The sequence below is a fragment of the Drosophila takahashii genome, chromosome 3L (assembly GCF_030179915.1).
Source record: "Drosophila takahashii strain IR98-3 E-12201 chromosome 3L, DtakHiC1v2, whole genome shotgun sequence".
NCBI classification, from domain to species: Eukaryota; Metazoa; Arthropoda; class Insecta; order Diptera; family Drosophilidae; genus Drosophila; species Drosophila takahashii.
Genome location: NC_091680.1, coordinates 193,204 through 213,990, shown reverse-complemented (window position 1 = coordinate 213,990; position 20,787 = coordinate 193,204). Strand labels below are relative to the sequence as shown.

General features: G+C 41.3%; 2 protein-coding genes across 7 annotated transcripts in view; one reads left to right on the top strand and one right to left on the bottom strand.

Moving 5' to 3' along the window:
• The window catches only part of RhoGEF3 (Rho guanine nucleotide exchange factor 3), a 34,098-nt gene extending 25,296 nt beyond the window's left edge, over window positions 1-8,802 (top strand). For 2 of the 5 annotated variants that reach the window (XM_017140483.3, XM_070214755.1), the window contains 6 exons: window positions 1,978-2,035; window positions 5,163-5,949; window positions 6,030-6,570; window positions 6,631-6,793; window positions 6,856-6,962; window positions 7,018-8,802. In XM_017140483.3, coding sequence (XP_016995972.3) covers window positions 1,978-2,035; window positions 5,163-5,949; window positions 6,030-6,570; window positions 6,631-6,793; window positions 6,856-6,962; window positions 7,018-8,134 — 2,773 coding nt within the window. In that variant the 3' untranslated portion in view covers window positions 8,135-8,802. Of the gene's footprint in view, window positions 1-711; window positions 1,044-1,977; window positions 2,036-4,288; window positions 4,502-4,688; window positions 5,025-5,162; window positions 5,950-6,029; window positions 6,571-6,630; window positions 6,794-6,855; window positions 6,963-7,017 lie in introns of those variants that run through there. The other 3 variants (XM_070214756.1, XM_070214757.1, XM_070214758.1) reach the window with 3 other exon arrangements.
• Window positions 8,803-9,700: 898 nt separating this feature from the next.
• Window positions 9,701-20,787, bottom strand: part of LOC108070033 (ATP-dependent RNA helicase DDX54-like) — a 28,714-nt gene continuing 17,627 nt past the window's right edge. The window contains exons 7-12 of one of the 2 annotated variants that reach the window (XR_011418475.1): window positions 17,495-20,781; window positions 14,455-17,430; window positions 14,144-14,399; window positions 13,420-14,079; window positions 10,794-11,049; window positions 9,701-10,729 (exon numbers count right to left, since the gene is read on the bottom strand). Coding sequence is in view for 1 of the 2 variants with exons in the window: in XM_070214767.1 (XP_070070868.1) it covers window positions 10,419-10,729; window positions 10,794-10,818 (336 nt within the window). In the remaining variant the exon portion in view is untranslated. Of the gene's footprint in view, window positions 10,730-10,793; window positions 11,050-13,419; window positions 14,080-14,143; window positions 14,400-14,454; window positions 17,431-17,494; window positions 20,782-20,787 lie in introns of those variants that run through there. The other variant, XM_070214767.1, reaches the window with a different exon arrangement.

The following is a 20,787-nucleotide window of genomic DNA, read 5'->3' as shown; positions in this document are numbered from 1 at the left end:
CTGTGCGCAAGACCTTAGCACGGTGATGATTCTCATTACCAGCTGATATATCACGTTTTCACAAAGTATTGTAAGCCACACGCCATAGGGGAGTGGGATAGAATACAAAAGACGAGCCGAAAGGACTCGAAACCGGTTTCATTCAGCGGCAGATGTTCCTTAGTTTTTAGTTCCTTCTTCACTGAATCACCATTATCCTTTAGAGTGGACCTGCCACTTTTGAGCATTTTTTTCTTATTTGGGGCAAGATCACAGCAGCAGCTGAAAACGAGCCAATTTTTAAAGCTAGGTTAGCCAAAGCCGACGTTTACATACCCTTACAATTAAAACTATCCCGATAAAAATCGTCTGATTTTTATCAAAATCGCAACATATTACGATTTGTAGAAGTCTAGATAGTGTAGAATATTCCTGAAGACCGTATTTTGCATTAAATGTCACTCAAAAGGGTGAATACAACATTCCCTTTTACTCTACGAGTAATGGGTATACAAATGATGCTGTCCGCTTAGGGATGTACTTATAAAAGCAGCTGTCGCTGTGGATGACTGGTCTCAGTAGTACTGCTTAAACATCCACCATCGCAACTGCATTCCTGCTATATGCAGGCCAAACTCACTCAAAGTCCTTCCCTTAGTTTATTTTGTAGGCTCAACGACTGCTTGTCTGTAGAGTGAGGTTGAGTGCAACGAGCATCTGCTTAGCGAGGATCAGTCTACCCCTGCACAACGAACCGAGCGGTCACGTTCAGCAAGAGTCTTTTGACACTACATCGGGAACATATGGAATGCTATTTAGCTAGTGAATTTCGCTATCTTTAAACAGTGCAAAAGTCTGATTATGGTTACATATCACGTGCGGTCAAGCTTAACTCAGTTTAGTGTGCCCCAGTTCGAGTCGCCTGGTGCGGCAACTGTTAAGCGCAGCAAAGTGACAAAAATTGGCATCAAATCCAACATGAACATAAAAAACACGATGAAAAGTTACAGTGTGAGATCATCACAATATGGCATGGATGGTCGACGTTATACGACGTTGCAAAGGTGAGCTAGTTTATCCAGAACTAGTTGATACGAAACTAGAGCACTGAAGACGGGGATCATTGTATGAAAAAGGCTCAATCACTCTCCTTGAGCTGCACATCAAAGGAAGTAAAACTTTACGGTGCTCTTCCTCGCTATCTGGCCGCCCACTGCATTCCATCACGCATCCCAGATTTAATCCGTTTTTTGTAGCGAGCACGCAAAATGCCCATGGCCTGCTGTTGCTCTGCACCTCATTCGAAGGGACCTCGAGCAAGGAGCGGCCAAAGGGAAGGGAAAACGGCCCTAAGTAATGGCAAAGAAAAAAAGGAAAGACACCGCATGCGCAGACTATGTGCTCCTTACATTTCCCGCTTCCTTCGCCTTCTGCTCTCTCCGCGTGCGAGGGTGTCCTGTTGATTCTTAAATCCCCACCCCTGCATCATCGCGGGCCTTTCCTGGCCTTTTAGGGTCCTTCTTGGCATGTTTGTTTTCTTTGTATGGATGGAATTCCCAGAATTTATGGTGTTTGCTTACAATAAGCATACGGAAATGGAATTGGCCAAGTTTACTTTGCATTCGTTTCGCACTGCCTGCCGAGACTAACCTTCTGACGCAGTAAGAAAATCCTTTTCCAGCATTTTCCGAGCCACTTGCTTTTTGAGTTCTAAAACATACCTGCACCAACTACCGAGCGGCGTCGCAGCCACATTTTCACACGCAAAAGTAGTGCCTATCCCAAGTGGCGTAACGTTAGGCCACGGAGGAACCAGTTTTCCATGAAATTTTTAAATTGCTTTGCAAACTGAACCCCTTTGCCGCCGACTAATGAGCGAACATAAATCTCAGAAGGCCTTCCGCAGGGCCGACCTACCTGATAGACTATAGTCAACGGCGCTAAATTTGACAGAATTTACCGCGGTACTGAACATCATTTTATTTTGTATCATTTCAGAATGCCAAAAACTGGAAACTCTGGAATAAGATCAAACAGTAGCTTCGCTGTGGGTCTGGTAAGTAGTATAACTTTCCGTTTTAGGATATTTATTTTTAGGGAACCAATTTCTAACAATTTGGGGAACGTTCTCAACGTTGGAATATCACAAAACGTTTGTTAAACTTCTTGGGATACGCTAATATTGACATATGGGTGCATGTTTTCTACGAACCTATCGCGTGTATTTGCGCTTACAAGAACTATCTGGAGGATTTTGATGGTATCGCGTTACGAGGACAGCTGCCGTTGTTCCTGCCCCGCATTATGGGCTCAGAATTAAAATTGATTTATTTCGGTCGACCGGTTTCGACAGCTGCTATTTGTATACAAATGTTTAGTTTTTGTCACACGCTGCTCTTGTACAAGAATCGAAGAAGAAGGCTGAGGTCATGAACATTTGCTCGGGATGAAGGCCAAGAACATTCTACCGGGGGCGTTGGGGAGTGAGGGAACATGATGCACTCCAAATGCTTTTAGGGGTGGCAGAGTTTCGACTGCAGTTGAAGTTTATCACCATGTTCTCGGCGTCCTCAGATATAAAGTAGCGAGGGGGCTGTAAAGCTCCCCCATAAAACGTACGCAGTCTTTAATGATCTGCATCTGCTGAAACTTAGTCAATAGCGGCGAGCATTCAACTTGAACCCTTAAAAGTTTTACAGCCGAAGCTCAGTTAATTAAACTCAATTTTATGACTGGTTAATGCTGGCATACAGGGCAGCAAAAGCAGTCCATGTGCTCAAACTTTCTCTGGGGTGCATTTGCGAGACCCTCCAGACCCCCGTGTCCAATACAGGCAGCAAGGTGGTAGAGAGTTCAATAGACTGATTACATTGCTCCCTAAGACGTTTATATGATTTTATGTAAGAAATTTTTCAATGACGCGGATCTCATTACAAACTATCAACGTTGCAACCGCAAAACATACAACCGTTCATAACGATAGGGACTTTCTTACTTCTTCCCCCAATCAATGAGCGGCCCACTCTGCTGCTGACAAGTCGTCCATGGCAACCGCATCCGCAGCGAGTTGGGTGTCGTGGTTGACTGGGCGCTACTGAAGCCCGTGAAGGATTATCAAACGCCGAGGATGACTACGAAATTTGATCTCAGCAACAGGGGGCATTGAGCGCTGCGACACGTTTGCCAATTTAATTTTGTGGCCACCAACTTGGAGGGATATAGCAACAGCACTGAGAACACCTCAAGGACGCTAGAACTGGGGTTCGTGACAGCTCATTAAATTCATGGTGTAATTAACGGTTGACGCGGGTAAAACACATGTTTCCGGCTGAGTCGGTTTTTCCCGTACTTTTCAATTTTCCAACATCCTCAGCCAGCGTTAAGTCCTGTACGCTCAAGTCCCTAATGTTTTCCCTGAGCAAATGCTGTTGAAATGTGTTTTTAAATCACTTCAGCCTAGGACTGTGCTAGTCGTCTAGTGCCGTCGAGTGTATCCGCATTAAAGGCTTATCCAAACCGTTTCCCTGTCTTCTGTTTACACTCACTCTTGTTCAGGTTCATTGCGCTCATAAATAAAACTTTAAATGTTTTTACGTTGAACACATGAGGTGATGATTTGGTATCACTGACATCATATTCAGTTCTTCCGAACGCAGTAAAACATAATTTACAAATGTCACTGTGGACTCACTCTTGGGATATATGTATAGATTGAAGAGGAATTGCACAATAAATCATTGCTGATGGCTAAATGCCACCACCAACGCTTTCTTAATTACTAAAGAGCCCAGTTGATTAAGTTGCTCCCTTAAAGGTCTCCTAGCATCCCGCTATTGTACCAGGGCCTTTGTACCGTTTAGGTGATCTGGCGGCAAAAACTAATCACGCAAGACAAAACATTTCGACTGCAGATTGACATTGGCCAAGGCATCGGGCTGTCGCGAGGTCGCAGACAATAAGTCGACGCGGCCACTTGCAACAAAAGGCGGACAGCAGATGCGCCAAGTGGCATCGGCTCGTGCTATGACATCCCTGCGCTAATCTAATCAAACCACTTCAATCCAGACTGCTGACAATGGAGCGCGTAGATAGAGTTGATCTCAACGCCCTTTTGTCCCTTAATGGGCTATAGCCCACTACAAGAGGTCGGTTGGCTGCCCACTCACGACCGGGCGACGACACCAGCACTCTCGTCAGTGCTCGCATTTCACATTTGCAAGTCTCGCTGCCGGCAATTGCGGCCAATCAGTTATTAGTTATCGCTTCGCCCGGTTACACCTGCCAGCGCTGCTCGCGGAAGTTCCGCCGAACCGGTCCGCAGAACCGAGAGGGCGCTATGAAGAAGCTGATAATACCCACGCTCATGGACACCTATGGACTGATTAAGTTCTGGGACTTCGACACGGGCGCCCCTGGAAGTGTGTCGCAATCCGCCAGGGGGCGGGTGGATTTCAGCGTGCCACCCGCCGACGATATCATGCCCGGCGAGCGCCGCTACAGATGGAAACCTCGCCTTCTCCAGGTCATTATGTTATCACTGAGTGGTGCTTGCGATAGTGGTGCACTGATAAGTTCTGGTATTTTGGCCATGCCTCGCCAGCACGGTCGCCCACGTACGATCACAACCCCTGACACACGCTGAGCACACACATTTGCTTCTTTTATCAATTTTATTGCCAAACTAAAAGTGAAACCCGATAAAACTGGAGACATCTATAACAGGGTTTATACAGAAGTCCCAACAAACTGCTCACATGTTTGTGTCTGTTCCCCAAAAGCCTCTTGAAATCTGGCAATTATGTTAGAAGGAACTCTTCGTCATAGTGACATTGACGAGATCCCTTGACCGACCCATTCGCGTACCATTTCCATTGAAATTCGCGTGACAAATTATTCATACAATTCAAGCCGCATGATTGTTGTATCATTGTTGATAGATTTATAATCCGAGCCCTGGCCGATACGCAGGCATAAACAAAGCTGCAAAATAATTGTGGTTTCTCGTGAGGAGCCGCGTACCGCTTAAGTCGAAGCACTACGAAAACGTTAGTAGCACGGCTGCAGCTCTGGCATGGGCTAGGGCCAGGGCCGTTTATCGATGAATATATATAGATATTGATATTAAATACAAACAGGTCAATAATGCAACTCCTTTTTTTCCCTTTCTCCTGCCTTTCCCGCAGTCCCAGCAAATGAAGGCTGTCTCCAGTCCCACGCTGTCAGAACCGCTCTCAGAGCCGCCGCCACAGAAGCCAGTTGAAAGCACAGATGTGGCGGTCTCGGGCAACAGCGGCGGAAGCGGAGGCGTAGGCCTGGGCGTCTTGCAGATATTTAAGCGCACCCTGAACAACTTCAACAGCAAGAATCAAATGCACATCTCTCCGCTGTCGCCGGCGGCAGCAGGCAGCAATCCGCCAAAGACCAAGACGTCGCCAACAACACCGACTGTATCCATTACAGCTCCGTCGACGACGATGCCAGCTAGCGAACCTGTAGCAGAAGGTGGAGACGCCAGCTCCGGAAAATACCGATTCGGGCCCCTCATCTGGCGCACATCCAAAGAGCGTCGTAAGACGAAGTACAACCGGAAAGACAAGTGCAATTCCGGCGACTCGGGCATTCAGATCGAGCTTGAGCAGGATGAACACTCCCGTGCCCTGGCTGTCGGCGTCCAGAAAGAAGGGGCCGCTCCTGTTTCTACCAAGGGCTCGACGGGTTTCGTGGACTCTAAGAAGCGAACAATACGTCGAACCAATTCGGCCAAGACAAGCAGCATCCTCGGACCCTTTATTGTGCGAACCAAAAACGCCAGGCATCTCAATATGGGAGAGTCCGATAAAGTGGAACGCGAAGCTCCGGAATCCCTGCCCACGCGATCTCTTAGCCAACCCAATGGTCTAGAGTCATATGGCATGGGACGCCCAGATCTTGAGGATAGCGACAGTGACAGCGTAGCGTCAAACGAGGAAGGTAAGTTTATGGCTGCGGTTGGAAACAACCCAATTTAATTGAACTGGCCTTTACTAATGCGGCTTCCCCTTGATCCACAGCTGTCAACTACTACCCGACCATCTATGCGGAAGTGCTTTACAACTTCACGGCCGGCGGTCCCCAAGAACTGGGGCTGGAACGGGGAATGCTCATTGAAATATTGCGCAAGGAAGTTGGACCCTGGTGGTTCGGCCGCATTAAGAAGGAGGAAACAAATCTCGTGGAAGACATATTGGACCCCGAGCTGGGCTGGTTCCCCAAGGAATTCGTGCGCATTATTCACTGTCCTGAGACGGATATTTTCTTTAACGAGCATAGGGCTGCCGTGGCTGAGGCTGAGGATGCAACAGCTCCTGCAGAGGAGGGCTCTATTCCTCTTCCTGTGGCTGCGTACGCCGAGGACGCAGACGTTACTGTGACCACGGACCAAAGCAACGTCACCCTTATTGTCATTGAGTCGCCACCAACCCCGCTAACCCTTCCTAGTTCCGATCCAATTGCCCAGCTGGACCACAACACTATCCTGCGCCGAAGTGCCGTTCGCGAACTGCTCGATACGGAGGTCAATTACGTCAAACTGCTGGCATCCATTTGTGATGGGTAAGAGACCGAGTCCTGGAGGACAATAGTTAGCATTTTTTAATTTGTGGTCCTCTTTAGGTATCTGCCAGCCATGAGCAAGCGCATCGATATATTCTCGCCGAACAGTATTCGCCTGATATTTTCCAACATAATGGCCATTTACAAGTTCCAGCGAAAGTTTCTAGAGGCCTTGCGACGCGGAATCGAACAAAATCAGATTGCTAAGGTTTTTCTCAACATGGTAAGAAGACTTTGATTTAAATACTTAGTAAAAACCTTTACACATAAATTATAATTTTTCAGCACAAAGGTTTTCTATGCTACTCCACCTACTGCAACGCCTATCCTCGAGCCCTAATCGAACTCGAGACTTACGACCGTGTAAAAGACGCCCGCACTATTTTGGAGAAGTGAGTTAATTGAAAATCTTGAATGAACATCGTGTACTAACTAAAATATTTCTAGCTGCCGCGAATCGGAGAACCTAGCCGAGCTTCCGCTCTCCGCCCACCTTCTGGCACCAGTGCAACGCATCTGCCGCTATCCCCTGCACCTCAACGAGATTATTAAGTCGGCCCTGGAAAAAGCGGATGAGGTAGATGGTGGCGCCAAGCCAGCGGCCGCTAAGTATGAACAGCTCGACGTCTTTGAAGTGGACATACCTGACTCCCAGCACACTGTCAATTTGGCGCTGGAGGCGATGCGCGGCATCACAGAGGCGGTCAATGAGGGAAAACGTCACAGCGAAACAATTGCGAGGCACCAGGCCAGCTTCCAGAACTTTAAGGGACCCCCGCTGCACTTGCACAGTGCTCGCTTCTTCCTGCAAGTAGATGCTACACGCCAAAAGCAGAATCTTTGGAACAGCAGCTACACTCTGTTCCTATTTGATAATCAGCTGGTCTACTGCAAACGTGATATAATCAAGCGCAGTCACTTCATCTACAAGGGTCGCATTTTCCTGGACCGGTGTCGCGTGGTAAACGTGAGGGACGGAAAGATGTTTGGACACACCATCAAGAACTCACTACGCATCTATAGTGAGTCGCGAGACAAATGGTACGATTTCAGCTTCCGGTCGGCCAACCGGAAGCACCGCTTCCTTAGCACCCTCGCCCTAGAGCGTCAGTTTGGTGGTAAGGCCCTATATGTTTCGGAGATGACTGGTTTCGAGTACAATTACGAGGAGCGGCCGGGCGATTGCTCAGACCAATCTGACTACGAGGCACAAGACTTTGAAATACCAGCGGGAGCTAACAGCGGTGAGAGCTCGGTTCCGGACTCACCGGCGAAATCTTCCTCCCGTTTGTGCGAGACGTTGCCCAAAAAATCTCAGTCCAGGGACGGCATATCCAGCGCAGACAACTCTCAACTGTCCACCACATCAACAGGCTCGCTGGGAAGACGTCATTTTGGCAATTGGTTCCGGAAGCCAAAGAGCGCCAACTGCACCCCAAGTCAATCGCCGACGCATAAGCCGGGCTTCGACGCGGACGCGACGCTTACGGAAGCCCGGGTGGCTGCCATGGAACTGGCAGAAGCCGCGGCTGCGTTAGTGCCAACGGACAGCTCCTCTACGTAAACGCTGGACACAGTTAAGAATAGAATCGCAATAGAACATACACACACCATACAACATACAAGATACAAGAAAATGTACTCGTAGTAGAACACATGGTATAAAATATTTGTTACAATAATATTAAATTGCCTTTAATCATAGAAAGATGTATTCGAATTGAGTTTTGTTAGTGTTACCTTTTGTTCAATATAAAATTGTTTGTTTTTCTTTTAAATCGTCGTTTAAGTCTCTGAATGTCTGTCAAAGGATTTGCAAACGACCTAACAATAATGCGGTAATAAGAATTTTAGATTTACAACAAAGAACAAATGCGGTTTTATATACAAATGTCGCCGACTGCTAGTCTAAAACCCTATTACCTGTCCATACTTGTAATTCTAGGTTACGTGATAAGTCGATAATAAACACCCGCAAATTATTTAAAATTTTCTGTTCGAATACCTCGTTTGTTTAGAGAATTCCGGAAGCTGAATAGAAAACTACCCACAGAATCAATATTGAAATACGTTTACGAAACGTTGTTACTTCAGAAACGGCAAATTTTGACCAGATTAAGTACCACTCTATGTATTTAACGTGCAATGAAACATGCTACTACCATGGTATTTGTTACTGTTTTTGTTAGGCCAATCCGATATGGCATGTATTCAACGTTAAAAATGCAAAACTTACCTACAATCGAATAACACTTATTAATAAAGGTAGTAACGAATCAATAAAGGAACAATATTATTGCATGTGAACAAATCGTCATTTCGATATGAAACAATATTGTATTATACAGAAATTGGTTAATTGTCAATTTAAAGTTTTAAATATTAGAAAACGTTAACATTACAATACACTTCAACCTAAATGCAAAATAACAATTGAGCGAATTTAATTGTTTCTAAAAAGAAACACGAATGTATCCCATTAGTATCTAAATTATTGCCCACTCAGTAGGCAAGAATTATTTTATTGTCTCTTTACAGTATCTATAAGTTGGCCAGAGGATACAAATTCATAAAGCAATTTTCTATTTAATAGACGTTGCCAATAAAAGAAAAAAAATTTGTTCTTAAATTAAATATTAAAGTTTTCGCGAACAATTTTTGAACCAATTCCCAGACCCCGATCCTGCACTATTATAAAATACAAGCCCTGATGAGAAATAAATTAAAATAAAGTAAGGAATACAGAAATCAATTAAGCAGAAACCAAGAATGCAAAGTCAGCTAGGAATTTAAATAGCTCCAATCAACTCGACTTGGTTGATTTGTCATACAGTAAACCTGGGGCTATCTACATTCATTTGCGCACTTCTCAATCGCACCAGTTTGTTAAGTTTTAACCAGACAAACATGACAACAAAAGTATTTGAAAGCATGTAGAAACGAAAATGTATCGCCCAAAACCAATTGTACACAAATAAATGGAAAACGTATAGTGCAGTTGAGCAATTTATACTTAAAGGCGTACATGTTTCTGAAAAATAACCCTTAACCATAAACGAATATAGAAAACACAACCGTATAAACTTAGCAACCAGAAATATGCTCCATATGCCAAATAAATAAATATATATTTATCCATATTGTTAATGTCTTCATTTGATGAGTATAATTTATAACCAGTTTTGGGAAGTACACATGTTTATTCATATGAACATGGTACTTACGTACCTGATTTACTTTTAATCAGTATCACTAGCCGAGTTGATATAGTGACGTCTGTCTGCCTGTTTCCATACAGCTACCTATCCTGTTTTTATAATATATGAGTATTTATTTCAGGATGAAGCCCTTTTCAAAAGTAGCAACAAGCCAGGCAAAAATCAATAAAAGGCAATAAGCCTAGAAAAAGTCTGGCAAAAAGCTTTGCAATGTGCCTGGCCAAATGCCTTTCAAAACTCATATAAAAAGCTTAATCATAGGAATAAGATAAATGTCATACCTCTTGAGTTTTTTGACGATGAGTCTTCAGCACGCTACGCATGCGCCCATCGTTTTTCGTTCGGCGTGGTCCTCGCTGCACTTTTTAATTAATTCCACTCGCGACTGAGGCTTAACATTGTCATTATCACTATCTGCATTTTCACTACTCCTTCATTCTGGAGTCCATGCACCGGACTTAGCCCGACTTAGTCCTGCACTTTGCCCAGGCTTGTGTTTCATGTCGGCATTCTTCGCCTGACGCTCAAAGGTGTTAATGGCAGGCCCATCCTTTGTGTGCTCGTCCGCCGACTAATAAATCACGCGCGTTGGCATCAGTTGATGCTAACTGGGATCTTACTGAGATCATTTCAGGTATTTTTTGTAAGCGTTTTCGCTGACAACACCACGGTCTGCGTCTCCACAGGAATAACGTACTTATGAAGAACCACGAGACCTGTGTAGCGGTCGTCCGGTCGGCAGCAAATAAACTTTAGAGCGTGTCCGTCCGAAAGTATGGACTCGACGTCCAAGCGAGTTAGGCCTGGGTCGATCAGGCCTGCGCGGGCAGATTCCACCAAAAGCTTTGGCAGAGTGGCCAAAAACATGGCCATCTGACGGGAAGTCGGCAATCTGTGCAGCGTTTCGTTAAGCTGCTCGCCGGAGCCCGTTTCAAAGAACACTACAAAGTTTGTGAAACGAAAAACATTAGAACCTGGTTTTATCTCTAGGAATGGCAACCTCACCTTCGAAATTCAGCTCTAAGTCCATTTCCACACACAAGTGGAGAAAACGGCCTGGAGTCCCTGGAGTCGCCACCAAGAACCAGAATAGTCTTCAGCTCCATAAGGCGGCCCAGCTCCTTGATGAACTTGTAGGTTTACACCGCCAGCTCGCGTGTTGGGGACCTTTGTGGGCTCGCGCCGCTGCAGTTTTGCGAAGAGGGGAAGCAGGCCGGCTCTGCCGAGCCCGTCTTGGCCATGGCCATGCTCGCTTTTTGCCCTGACAATTTGCACAACTATTAATATTAATCCGAAGCAACATTCGCGAATCTTACCATTTGTTTTTTTTTGTTGTTTTAAAAAACGTAAGGAAAGGTAAACAAACGTAAGTCAGCAAGCGTATCGATGTATCGATGAGTTCACCACTATCGATTACTTTTCTTCTTTAAAATACACTAACGCTAAACTGCGCACTGCTTGCTTTTAAGTTTAAAATTATTAAATTATTTGTATTTATTTTTAAATTTAAAAAATGGATTCATTTTGTTTGATATGAACCTTCGGCGCACTGAAGGTATTATTCATTATTATTAGTTATTACCGAACACACATTTTTCTAAAATGTTAGCTTTCGACCCGCATTTAACTTAAAGACTTTTTATTGTATATCAATATGCTCATTTATTTTAGTGGCATTATTTAATAAATTGTAGAAATATTAATTTACATTTTAAATACTTGTAGCTAATGTTTGCGTGCGAACTTAAATATACACGCAGGTATGTAATATTTCCAAAGTGCTGCTCACTTTTTTACAAACTCGAAATTGTTCACTTTCAGTGCCTAGCTATTTGTTTTAGTACTGTTTCGTATGCTTTGATTTCCCATCTTTATCGCAATAGCTTAGAAGTATATTAAGTTAGAAAATTATTAGGATTTATTTTATTTATTTCTGTCAAAGGATTTGCAAACGACCTAACAATAATGCGGTAATAAGAATTTTAGATTTACAACAAAGAACAAATGCGGTTTTATATACAAATGTCGCCGACTGCTAGTCTAAAACCCTATTACCTGTCCATACTTGTAATTCTAGGTTACGTGATAAGTCGATAATAAACACCCGCAAATTATTTAAAATTTTCTGTTCGAATACCTCGTTTGTTTAGAGAATTCCGGAAGCTGAATAGAAAACTACCCACAGAATCAATATTGAAATACGTTTACGAAACGTTGTTACTTCAGAAACGGCAAATTTTGACCAGATTAAGTACCACTCTATGTATTTAACGTGCAATGAAACATGCTACTACCATGGTATTTGTTACTGTTTTTGTTAGGCCAATCCGATATGGCATGTATTCAACGTTAAAAATGCAAAACTTACCTACAATCGAATAACACTTATTAATAAAGGTAGTAACGAATCAATAAAGGAACAATATTATTGCATGTGAACAAATCGTCATTTCGATATGAAACAATATTGTATTATACAGAAATTGGTTAATTGTCAATTTAAAGTTTTAAATATTAGAAAACGTTAACATTACAATACACTTCAACCTAAATGCAAAATAACAATTGAGCGAATTTAATTGTTTCTAAAAAGAAACACGAATGTATCCCATTAGTATCTAAATTATTGCCCACTCAGTAGGCAAGAATTATTTTATTGTCTCTTTACAGTATCTATAAGTTGGCCAGAGGATACAAATTCATAAAGCAATTTTCTATTTAATAGACGTTGCCAATAAAAGAAAAAAAATTTGTTCTTAAATTAAATATTAAAGTTTTCGCGAACAATTTTTGAACCAATTCCCAGACCCCGATTCTGCACTATTATAAAATACAAGCCCTGATGAGAAATAAATTAAAATAAAGTAAGGAATACAGAAATCAATTAAGCAGAAACCAAGAATGCAAAGTCAGCTAGGAATTTAAATAGCTCCAATCAACTCGACTTGGTTGATTTGTCATACAGTAAACCTGGGGCTATCTACATTCATTTGCGCACTTCTCAATCGCACCAGTTTGTTAAGTTTTAACCAGACAAACATGACAACAAAAGTATTTGAAAGCATGTAGAAACGAAAATGTATCGCCCAAAACCAATTGTACACAAATAAATGGAAAACGTATAGTGCAGTTGAGCAATTTATACTTAAAGGCGTACATGTTTCTGAAAAATAACCCTTAACCATAAACGAATATAGAAAACACAACCGTATAAACTTAGCAACCAGAAATATGCTCCATATGCCAAATAAATAAATATATATTTATCCATATTGTTAATGTCTTCATTTGATGAGTATAATTTATAACCAGTTTTGGGAAGTACACATGTTTATTCATATGAACATGGTACTTACGTACCTGATTTACTTTTAATCAGTATCACTAGCCGAGTTGATATAGTGACGTCTGTCTGCCTGTTTCCATACAGCTACCTATCCTGTTTTTATAATATATGAGTATTTATTTCAGGATGAAGCCCTTTTCAAAAGTAGCAACAAGCCAGGCAAAAATCAATAAAAGGCAATAAGCCTAGAAAAAGTCTGGCAAAAAGCTTTGCAATGTGCCTGGCCAAATGCCTTTCAAAACTCATATAAAAAGCTTAATCATAGGAATAAGATAAATGTCATACCTCTTGAGTTTTTTGACGATGAGTCTTCAGCACGCTACGCATGCGCCCATCGTTTTTCGTTCGGCGTGGTCCTCGCTGCACTTTTTAATTAATTCCACTCGCGACTGAGGCTTAACATTGTCATTATCACTATCTGCATTTTCACTACTCCTTCATTCTGGAGTCCATGCACCGGACTTAGCCCGACTTAGTCCTGCACTTTGCCCAGGCTTGTGTTTCATGTCGGCATTCTTCGCCTGACGCTCAAAGGTGTTAATGGCAGGCCCATCCTTTGTGTGCTCGTCCGCCGACTAATAAATCACGCGCGTTGGCATCAGTTGATGCTAACTGGGATCTTACTGAGATCATTTCAGGTATTTTTTGTAAGCGTTTTCGCTGACAACACCACGGTCTGCGTCTCCACAGGAATAACGTACTTATGAAGAACCACGAGACCTGTGTAGCGGTCGTCCGGTCGGCAGCAAATAAACTTTAGAGCGTGTCCGTCCGAAAGTATGGACTCGACGTCCAAGCGAGTTAGGCCTGGGTCGATCAGGCCTGCGCGGGCAGATTCCACCAAAAGCTTTGGCAGAGTGGCCAAAAACATGGCCATCTGACGGGAAGTCGGCAATCTGTGCAGCGTTTCGTTAAGCTGCTCGCCGGAGCCCGTTTCAAAGAACACTACAAAGTTTGTGAAACGAAAAACATTAGAACCTGGTTTTATCTCTAGGAATGGCAACCTCACCTTCGAAATTCAGCTCTAAGTCCATTTCCACACACAAGTGGAGAAAACGGCCTGGAGTCCCTGGAGTCGCCACCAAGAACCAGAATAGTCTTCAGCTCCATAAGGCGGCCCAGCTCCTTGATGAACTTGTAGGTTTACACCGCCAGCTCGCGTGTTGGGGACCTTTGTGGGCTCGCGCCGCTGCAGTTTTGCGAAGAGGGGAAGCAGGCCGGCTCTGCCGAGCCCGTCTTGGCCATGGCCATGCTCGCTTTTTGCCCTGACAATTTGCACAACTATTAATATTAATCCGAAGCAACATTCGCGAATCTTACCATTTGTTTTTTTTTGTTGTTTTAAAAAACGTAAGGAAAGGTAAACAAACGTAAGTCAGCAAGCGTATCGATGTATCGATGAGTTCACCACTATCGATTACTTTTCTTCTTTAAAATACACTAACGCTAAACTGCGCACTGCTTGCTTTTAAGTTTAAAATTATTAAATTATTTGTATTTATTTTTAAATTTAAAAAATGGATTCATTTTGTTTGATATGAACCTTCGGCGCACTGAAGGTATTATTCATTATTATTAGTTATTACCGAACACACATTTTTCTAAAATGTTAGCTTTCGACCCGCATTTAACTTAAAGACTTTTTATTGTATATCAATATGCTCATTTATTTTAGTGGCATTATTTAATAAATTGTAGAAATATTAATTTACATTTTCAAATACTTGTAGCTAATGTTTGCGTGCGAACTTAAATATACACGCAGGTATGTAATATTTCCAAAGTGCTGCTCACTTTTTTACAAACTCGAAATTGTTCACTTTCAGTGCCTAGCTATTTGTTTTAGTACTGTTTCGTATGCTTTGATTTCCCATCTTTATCGCAATAGCTTAGAAGTATATTAAGTTAGAAAATTATTAGGATTTATTTTATTTATTTCTGTCAAAGGATTTGCAAACGACCTAACAATAATGCGGTAATAAGAATTTTAGATTTACAACAAAGAACAAATGCGGTTTTATATACAAATGTCGCCGACTGCTAGTCTAAAACCCTATTACCTGTCCATACTTGTAATTCTAGGTTACGTGATAAGTCGATAATAAACACCCGCAAATTATTTAAAATTTTCTGTTCGAATACCTCGTTTGTTTAGAGAATTCCGGAAGCTGAATAGAAAACTACCCACAGAATCAATATTGAAATACGTTTACGAAACGTTGTTACTTCAGAAACGGCAAATTTTGACCAGATTAAGTACCACTCTATGTATTTAACGTGCAATGAAACATGCTACTACCATGGTATTTGTTACTGTTTTTGTTAGGCCAATCCGATATGGCATGTATTCAACGTTAAAAATGCAAAACTTACCTACAATCGAATAACACTTATTAATAAAGGTAGTAACGAATCAATAAAGGAACAATATTATTGCATGTGAACAAATCGTCATTTCGATATGAAACAATATTGTATTATACAGAAATTGGTTAATTGTCAATTTAAAGTTTTAAATATTAGAAAACGTTAACATTACAATACACTTCAACCTAAATGCAAAATAACAATTGAGCGAATTTAATTGTTTCTAAAAAGAAACACGAATGTATCCCATTAGTATCTAAATTATTGCCCACTCAGTAGGCAAGAATTATTTTATTGTCTCTTTACAGTATCTATAAGTTGGCCAGAGGATACAAATTCATAAAGCAATTTTCTATTTAATAGACGTTGCCAATAAAAGAAAAAAAATTTGTTCTTAAATTAAATATTAAAGTTTTCGCGAACAATTTTTGAACCAATTCCCAGACCCCGATCCTGCACTATTATAAAATACAAGCCCTGATGAGAAATAAATTAAAATAAAGTAAGGAATACAGAAATCAATTAAGCAGAAACCAAGAATGCAAAGTCAGCTAGGAATTTAAATAGCTCCAATCAACTCGACTTGGTTGATTTGTCATACAGTAAACCTGGGGCTATCTACATTCATTTGCGCACTTCTCAATCGCACCAGTTTGTTAAGTTTTAACCAGACAAACATGACAACAAAAGTATTTGAAAGCATGTAGAAACGAAAATGTATCGCCCAAAACCAATTGTACACAAATAAATGGAAAACGTATAGTGCAGTTGAGCAATTTATACTTAAAGGCGTACATGTTTCTGAAAAATAACCCTTAACCATAAACGAATATAGAAAACACAACCGTATAAACTTAGCAACCAGAAATATGCTCCATATGCCAAATAAATAAATATATATTTATCCATATTGTTAATGTCTTCATTTGATGAGTATAATTTATAACCAGTTTTGGGAAGTACACATGTTTATTCATATGAACATGGTACTTACGTACCTGATTTACTTTTAATCAGTATCACTAGCCGAGTTGATATAGTGACGTCTGTCTGCCTGTTTCCATACAGCTACCTATCCTGTTTTTATAATATATGAGTATTTATTTCAGGATGAAGCCCTTTTCAAAAGTAGCAACAAGCCAGGCAAAAATCAATAAAAGGCAATAAGCCTAGAAAAAGTCTGGCAAAAAGCTTTGCAATGTGCCTGGCCAAATGCCTTTCAAAACTCATATAAAAAGCTTAATCATAGGAATAAGATAAATGTCATACCTCTTGAGTTTTTTGACGATGAGTCTTCAGCACGCTACGCATGCGCCCATCGTTTTTCGTTCGGCGTGGTCCTCGCTGCACTTTTTAATTAATTCCACTCGCGACTGAGGCTTAACATTGTCATTATCACTATCTGCATTTTCACTACTCCTTCATTCTGGAGTCCATGCACCGGACTTAGCCCGACTTAGTCCTGCACTTTGCCCAGGCTTGTGTTTCATGTCGGCATTCTTCGCCTGACGCTCAAAGGTGTTAATGGCAGGCCCATCCTTTGTGTGCTCGTCCGCCGACTAATAAATCACGCGCGTTGGCATCAGTTGATGCTAACTGGGATCTTACTGAGATCATTTCAGGTATTTTTTGTAAGCGTTTTCGCTGACAACACCACGGTCTGCGTCTCCACAGGAATAACGTACTTATGAAGAACCACGAGACCTGTGTAGCGGTCGTCCGGTCGGCAGCAAATAAACTTTAGAGCGTGTCCGTCCGAAAGTATGGACTCGACGTCCAAGCGAGTTAGGCCTGGGTCGATCAGGCCTGCGCGGGCAGATTCCACCAAAAGCTTTGGCAGAGTGGCCAAAAACATGGCCATCTGACGGGAAGTCGGCAATCTGTGCAGCGTTTCGTTAAGCTGCTCGCCGGAGCCCGTTTCAAAGAACACTACAAAGTTTGTGAAACGAAAAACATTAGAACCTGGTTTTATCTCTAGGAATGGCAACCTCACCTTCGAAATTCAGCTCTAAGTCCATTTCCACACACAAGTGGAGAAAACGGCCTGGAGTCCCTGGAGTCGCCACCAAGAACCAGAATAGTCTTCAGCTCCATAAGGCGGCCCAGCTCCTTGATGAACTTGTAGGTTTACACCGCCAGCTCGCGTGTTGGGGACCTTTGTGGGCTCGCGCCGCTGCAGTTTTGCGAAGAGGGGAAGCAGGCCGTCTCTGCCGAGCCCGTCTTGGCCATGGCCATGCTCGCTTTTTGCCCTGACAATTTGCACAACTATTAATATTAATCCGAAGCAACATTCGCGAATCTTACCATTTGTTTTTTTTTGTTGTTTTAAAAAACGTAAGGAAAGGTAAACAAACGTAAGTCAGCAAGCGTATCGATGTATCGATGAGTTCACCACTATCGATTACTTTTCTTCTTTAAAATACACTAACGCTAAACTGCGCACTGCTTGCTTTTAAGTTTAAAATTATTAAATTATTTGTATTTATTTTTAAATTTAAAAAATGGATTCATTTTGTTTGATATGAACCTTCGGCGCACTGAAGGTATTATTCATTATTATTAGTTATTACCGAACACACATTTTTCAAAAATGTTAGCTTTCGACCCGCAGTTAACTTAAAGACTTTTTATTGTATATCAATATGCTCATTTATTTTAGTGGCATTATTTAATAAATTGTAGAAATATTAATTTACATTTTCAAATACTTGTAGCTAATGTTTGCGTGCGAACTTAAATATACACGCAGGTATGTAATATTTCCAAAGTGCTGCTCACTTTTTTACAAACTCGAAATTGTTCACTTTCAGTGCCTAGCTATTTGTTTTAGTACTGTTTCGTATGCTTTGATTTCCCATCTTTATCGCAATAGCTTAGAAGTATATTAAGTTAGAAAATTATTAGGATTTATTTTATTTATTTCTGTCAAAGGATTTGCAAACGACCTAACAATAATGCGGTAATAAGAATTTTAGATTTACAACAAAGAACAAATGCGGTTTTATATACAAATGTCGCCGACTGCTAGTCTAAAACCCTATTACCTGTCCATACTTGTAATTCTAGGTTACGTGATAAGTCGATAATAAACACCCGCAAATTATTTAAAATTTTCTGTTCGAATACCTCGTTTGTTTAGAGAATTCCGGAAGCTGAATAGAAAACTACCCACAGAATCAATATTGAAATACGTTTACGAAACGTTGTTACTTCAGAAACGGCAAATTTTGACCAGATTAAGTACCACTCTATGTATTTAACGTGCAATGAAACATGCTACTACCATGGTATTTGTTACTGTTTTTGTTAGGCCAATCCGATATGGCATGTATTCAACGTTAAAAATGCAAAACTTACCTACAATCGAATAACACTTATTAATAAAGGTAGTAACGAATCAATAAAGGAACAATATTATTGCATGTGAACAAATCGTCATTTCGATATGAAACAATATTGTATTATACAGAAATTGGTTAATTGTCAATTTAAAGTTTTAAATATTAGAAAACGTTAACATTACAATACACTTCAACCTAAATGCAAAATAACAATTGAGCGAATTTAATTGTTTTTAAAAAGAAACACGAATGTATCCCATTAGTATCTAAATTATTGCCCACTCAGTAGGCAAGAATTATTTTATTGTCTCTTTACAGTATCTATAAGTTGGCCAGAGGATACAAATTCATAAAGCAATTTTCTATTTAATAGACGTTGCCAATAAAAGAAAAAAAATTTGTTCTTAAATTAAATATTAAAGTTTTCGCGAACAATTTTTGAACCAATTCCCAGACCCCGATTCTGCACTATTATAAAATACAAGCCCTGATGAGAAATAAATTAAAATAAAGTAAGGAATACAGAAATCAATTAAGCAGAAACCAAGAATGCAAAGTCAGCTAGGAATTTAAATAGCTCCAATCAACTCGACTTGGTTGATTTGTCATACAGTAAACCTGGGGCTATCTACATTCATTTGCGCACTTCTCAATCGCACCAGTTTGTTAAGTTTTAACCAGACAAACATGACAACAAAAGTATTTGAAAGCATGTAGAAACGAAAATGTATCGCCCAAAACCAATTGTACACAAATAAATGGAAAACGTATAGTGCAGTTGAGCAATTTATACTTAAAGGCGTACATGTTTCTGAAAAATAACCCTTAACCATAAACGAATATAGAAAACACAACCGTATAAACTTAGCAACCAGAAATATGCTCCATATGCCAAATAAATAAATATATATTTATCCATATTGTTAATGTCTTCATTTGATGAGTATAATTTATAACCAGTTTTGGGAAGTACACATGTTTATTCATATGAACATGGTACTTACGTACCTGATTTACTTTTAATCAGTATCACTAGCCGAGTTGATATAGTGACGTCTGTCTGCCTGTTTCCATACAGCTACCTATCCTGTTTTTATAATATATGAGTATTTATTTCAGGATGAAGCCCTTTTCAAAAGTAGCAACAAGCCAGGCAAAAATCAATAAAAGGCAATAAGCCTAGAAAAAGTCTGGCAAAAAGCTTTGCAATGTGCCTGGCCAAATGCCTTTCAAAACTCATATAAAAAGCTTAATCATAGGAATAAGATAAATGTCATACCTCTTGAGTTTTTTGACGATGAGTCTTCAGCACGCTACGCATGCGCCCATCGTTTTTCGTTCGGCGTGGTCCTCGCTGCACTTTTTAATTAATTCCACTCGCGACTGAGGCTTAACATTGTCATTATCACTATCTGCATTTTCACTACTCCTTCATTCTGGAGTCCATGCACCGGACTTAGCCCGACTTAGTCCTGCACTTTGCCCAGGCTTGTGTTTCATGTCGGCATTCTTCGCCTGACGCTCAAAGGTGTTAATGGCAGGCCCATCCTTTGTGTGCTCGTCCGCCGACTAATAAATCACGCGCGTTGGCATCAGTTGATGCTAACTGGGATCTTACTGAGATCATTTCAGGTATTTTTTGTAAGCGTTTTCGCTGACAACACCACGGTCTGCGTCTCCACAGGAATAACGTACTTATGAAGAACCACGAGACCTGTGTAGCGGTCGTCCGGTCGGCAGCAAATAAACTTTAGAGCGTGTCCGTCCGAAAGTATGGACTCGACGTCCAAGCGAGTTAGGCCTGGGTCGATCAGGCCTGCGCGGGCAGATTCCACCAAAAGCTTTGGCAGAGTGGCCAAAAACATGGCCATCTGACGGGAAGTCGGCAATCTGTGCAGCGTTTCGTTAAGCTGCTCGCCGGAGCCCGTTTCAAAGAACACTACAA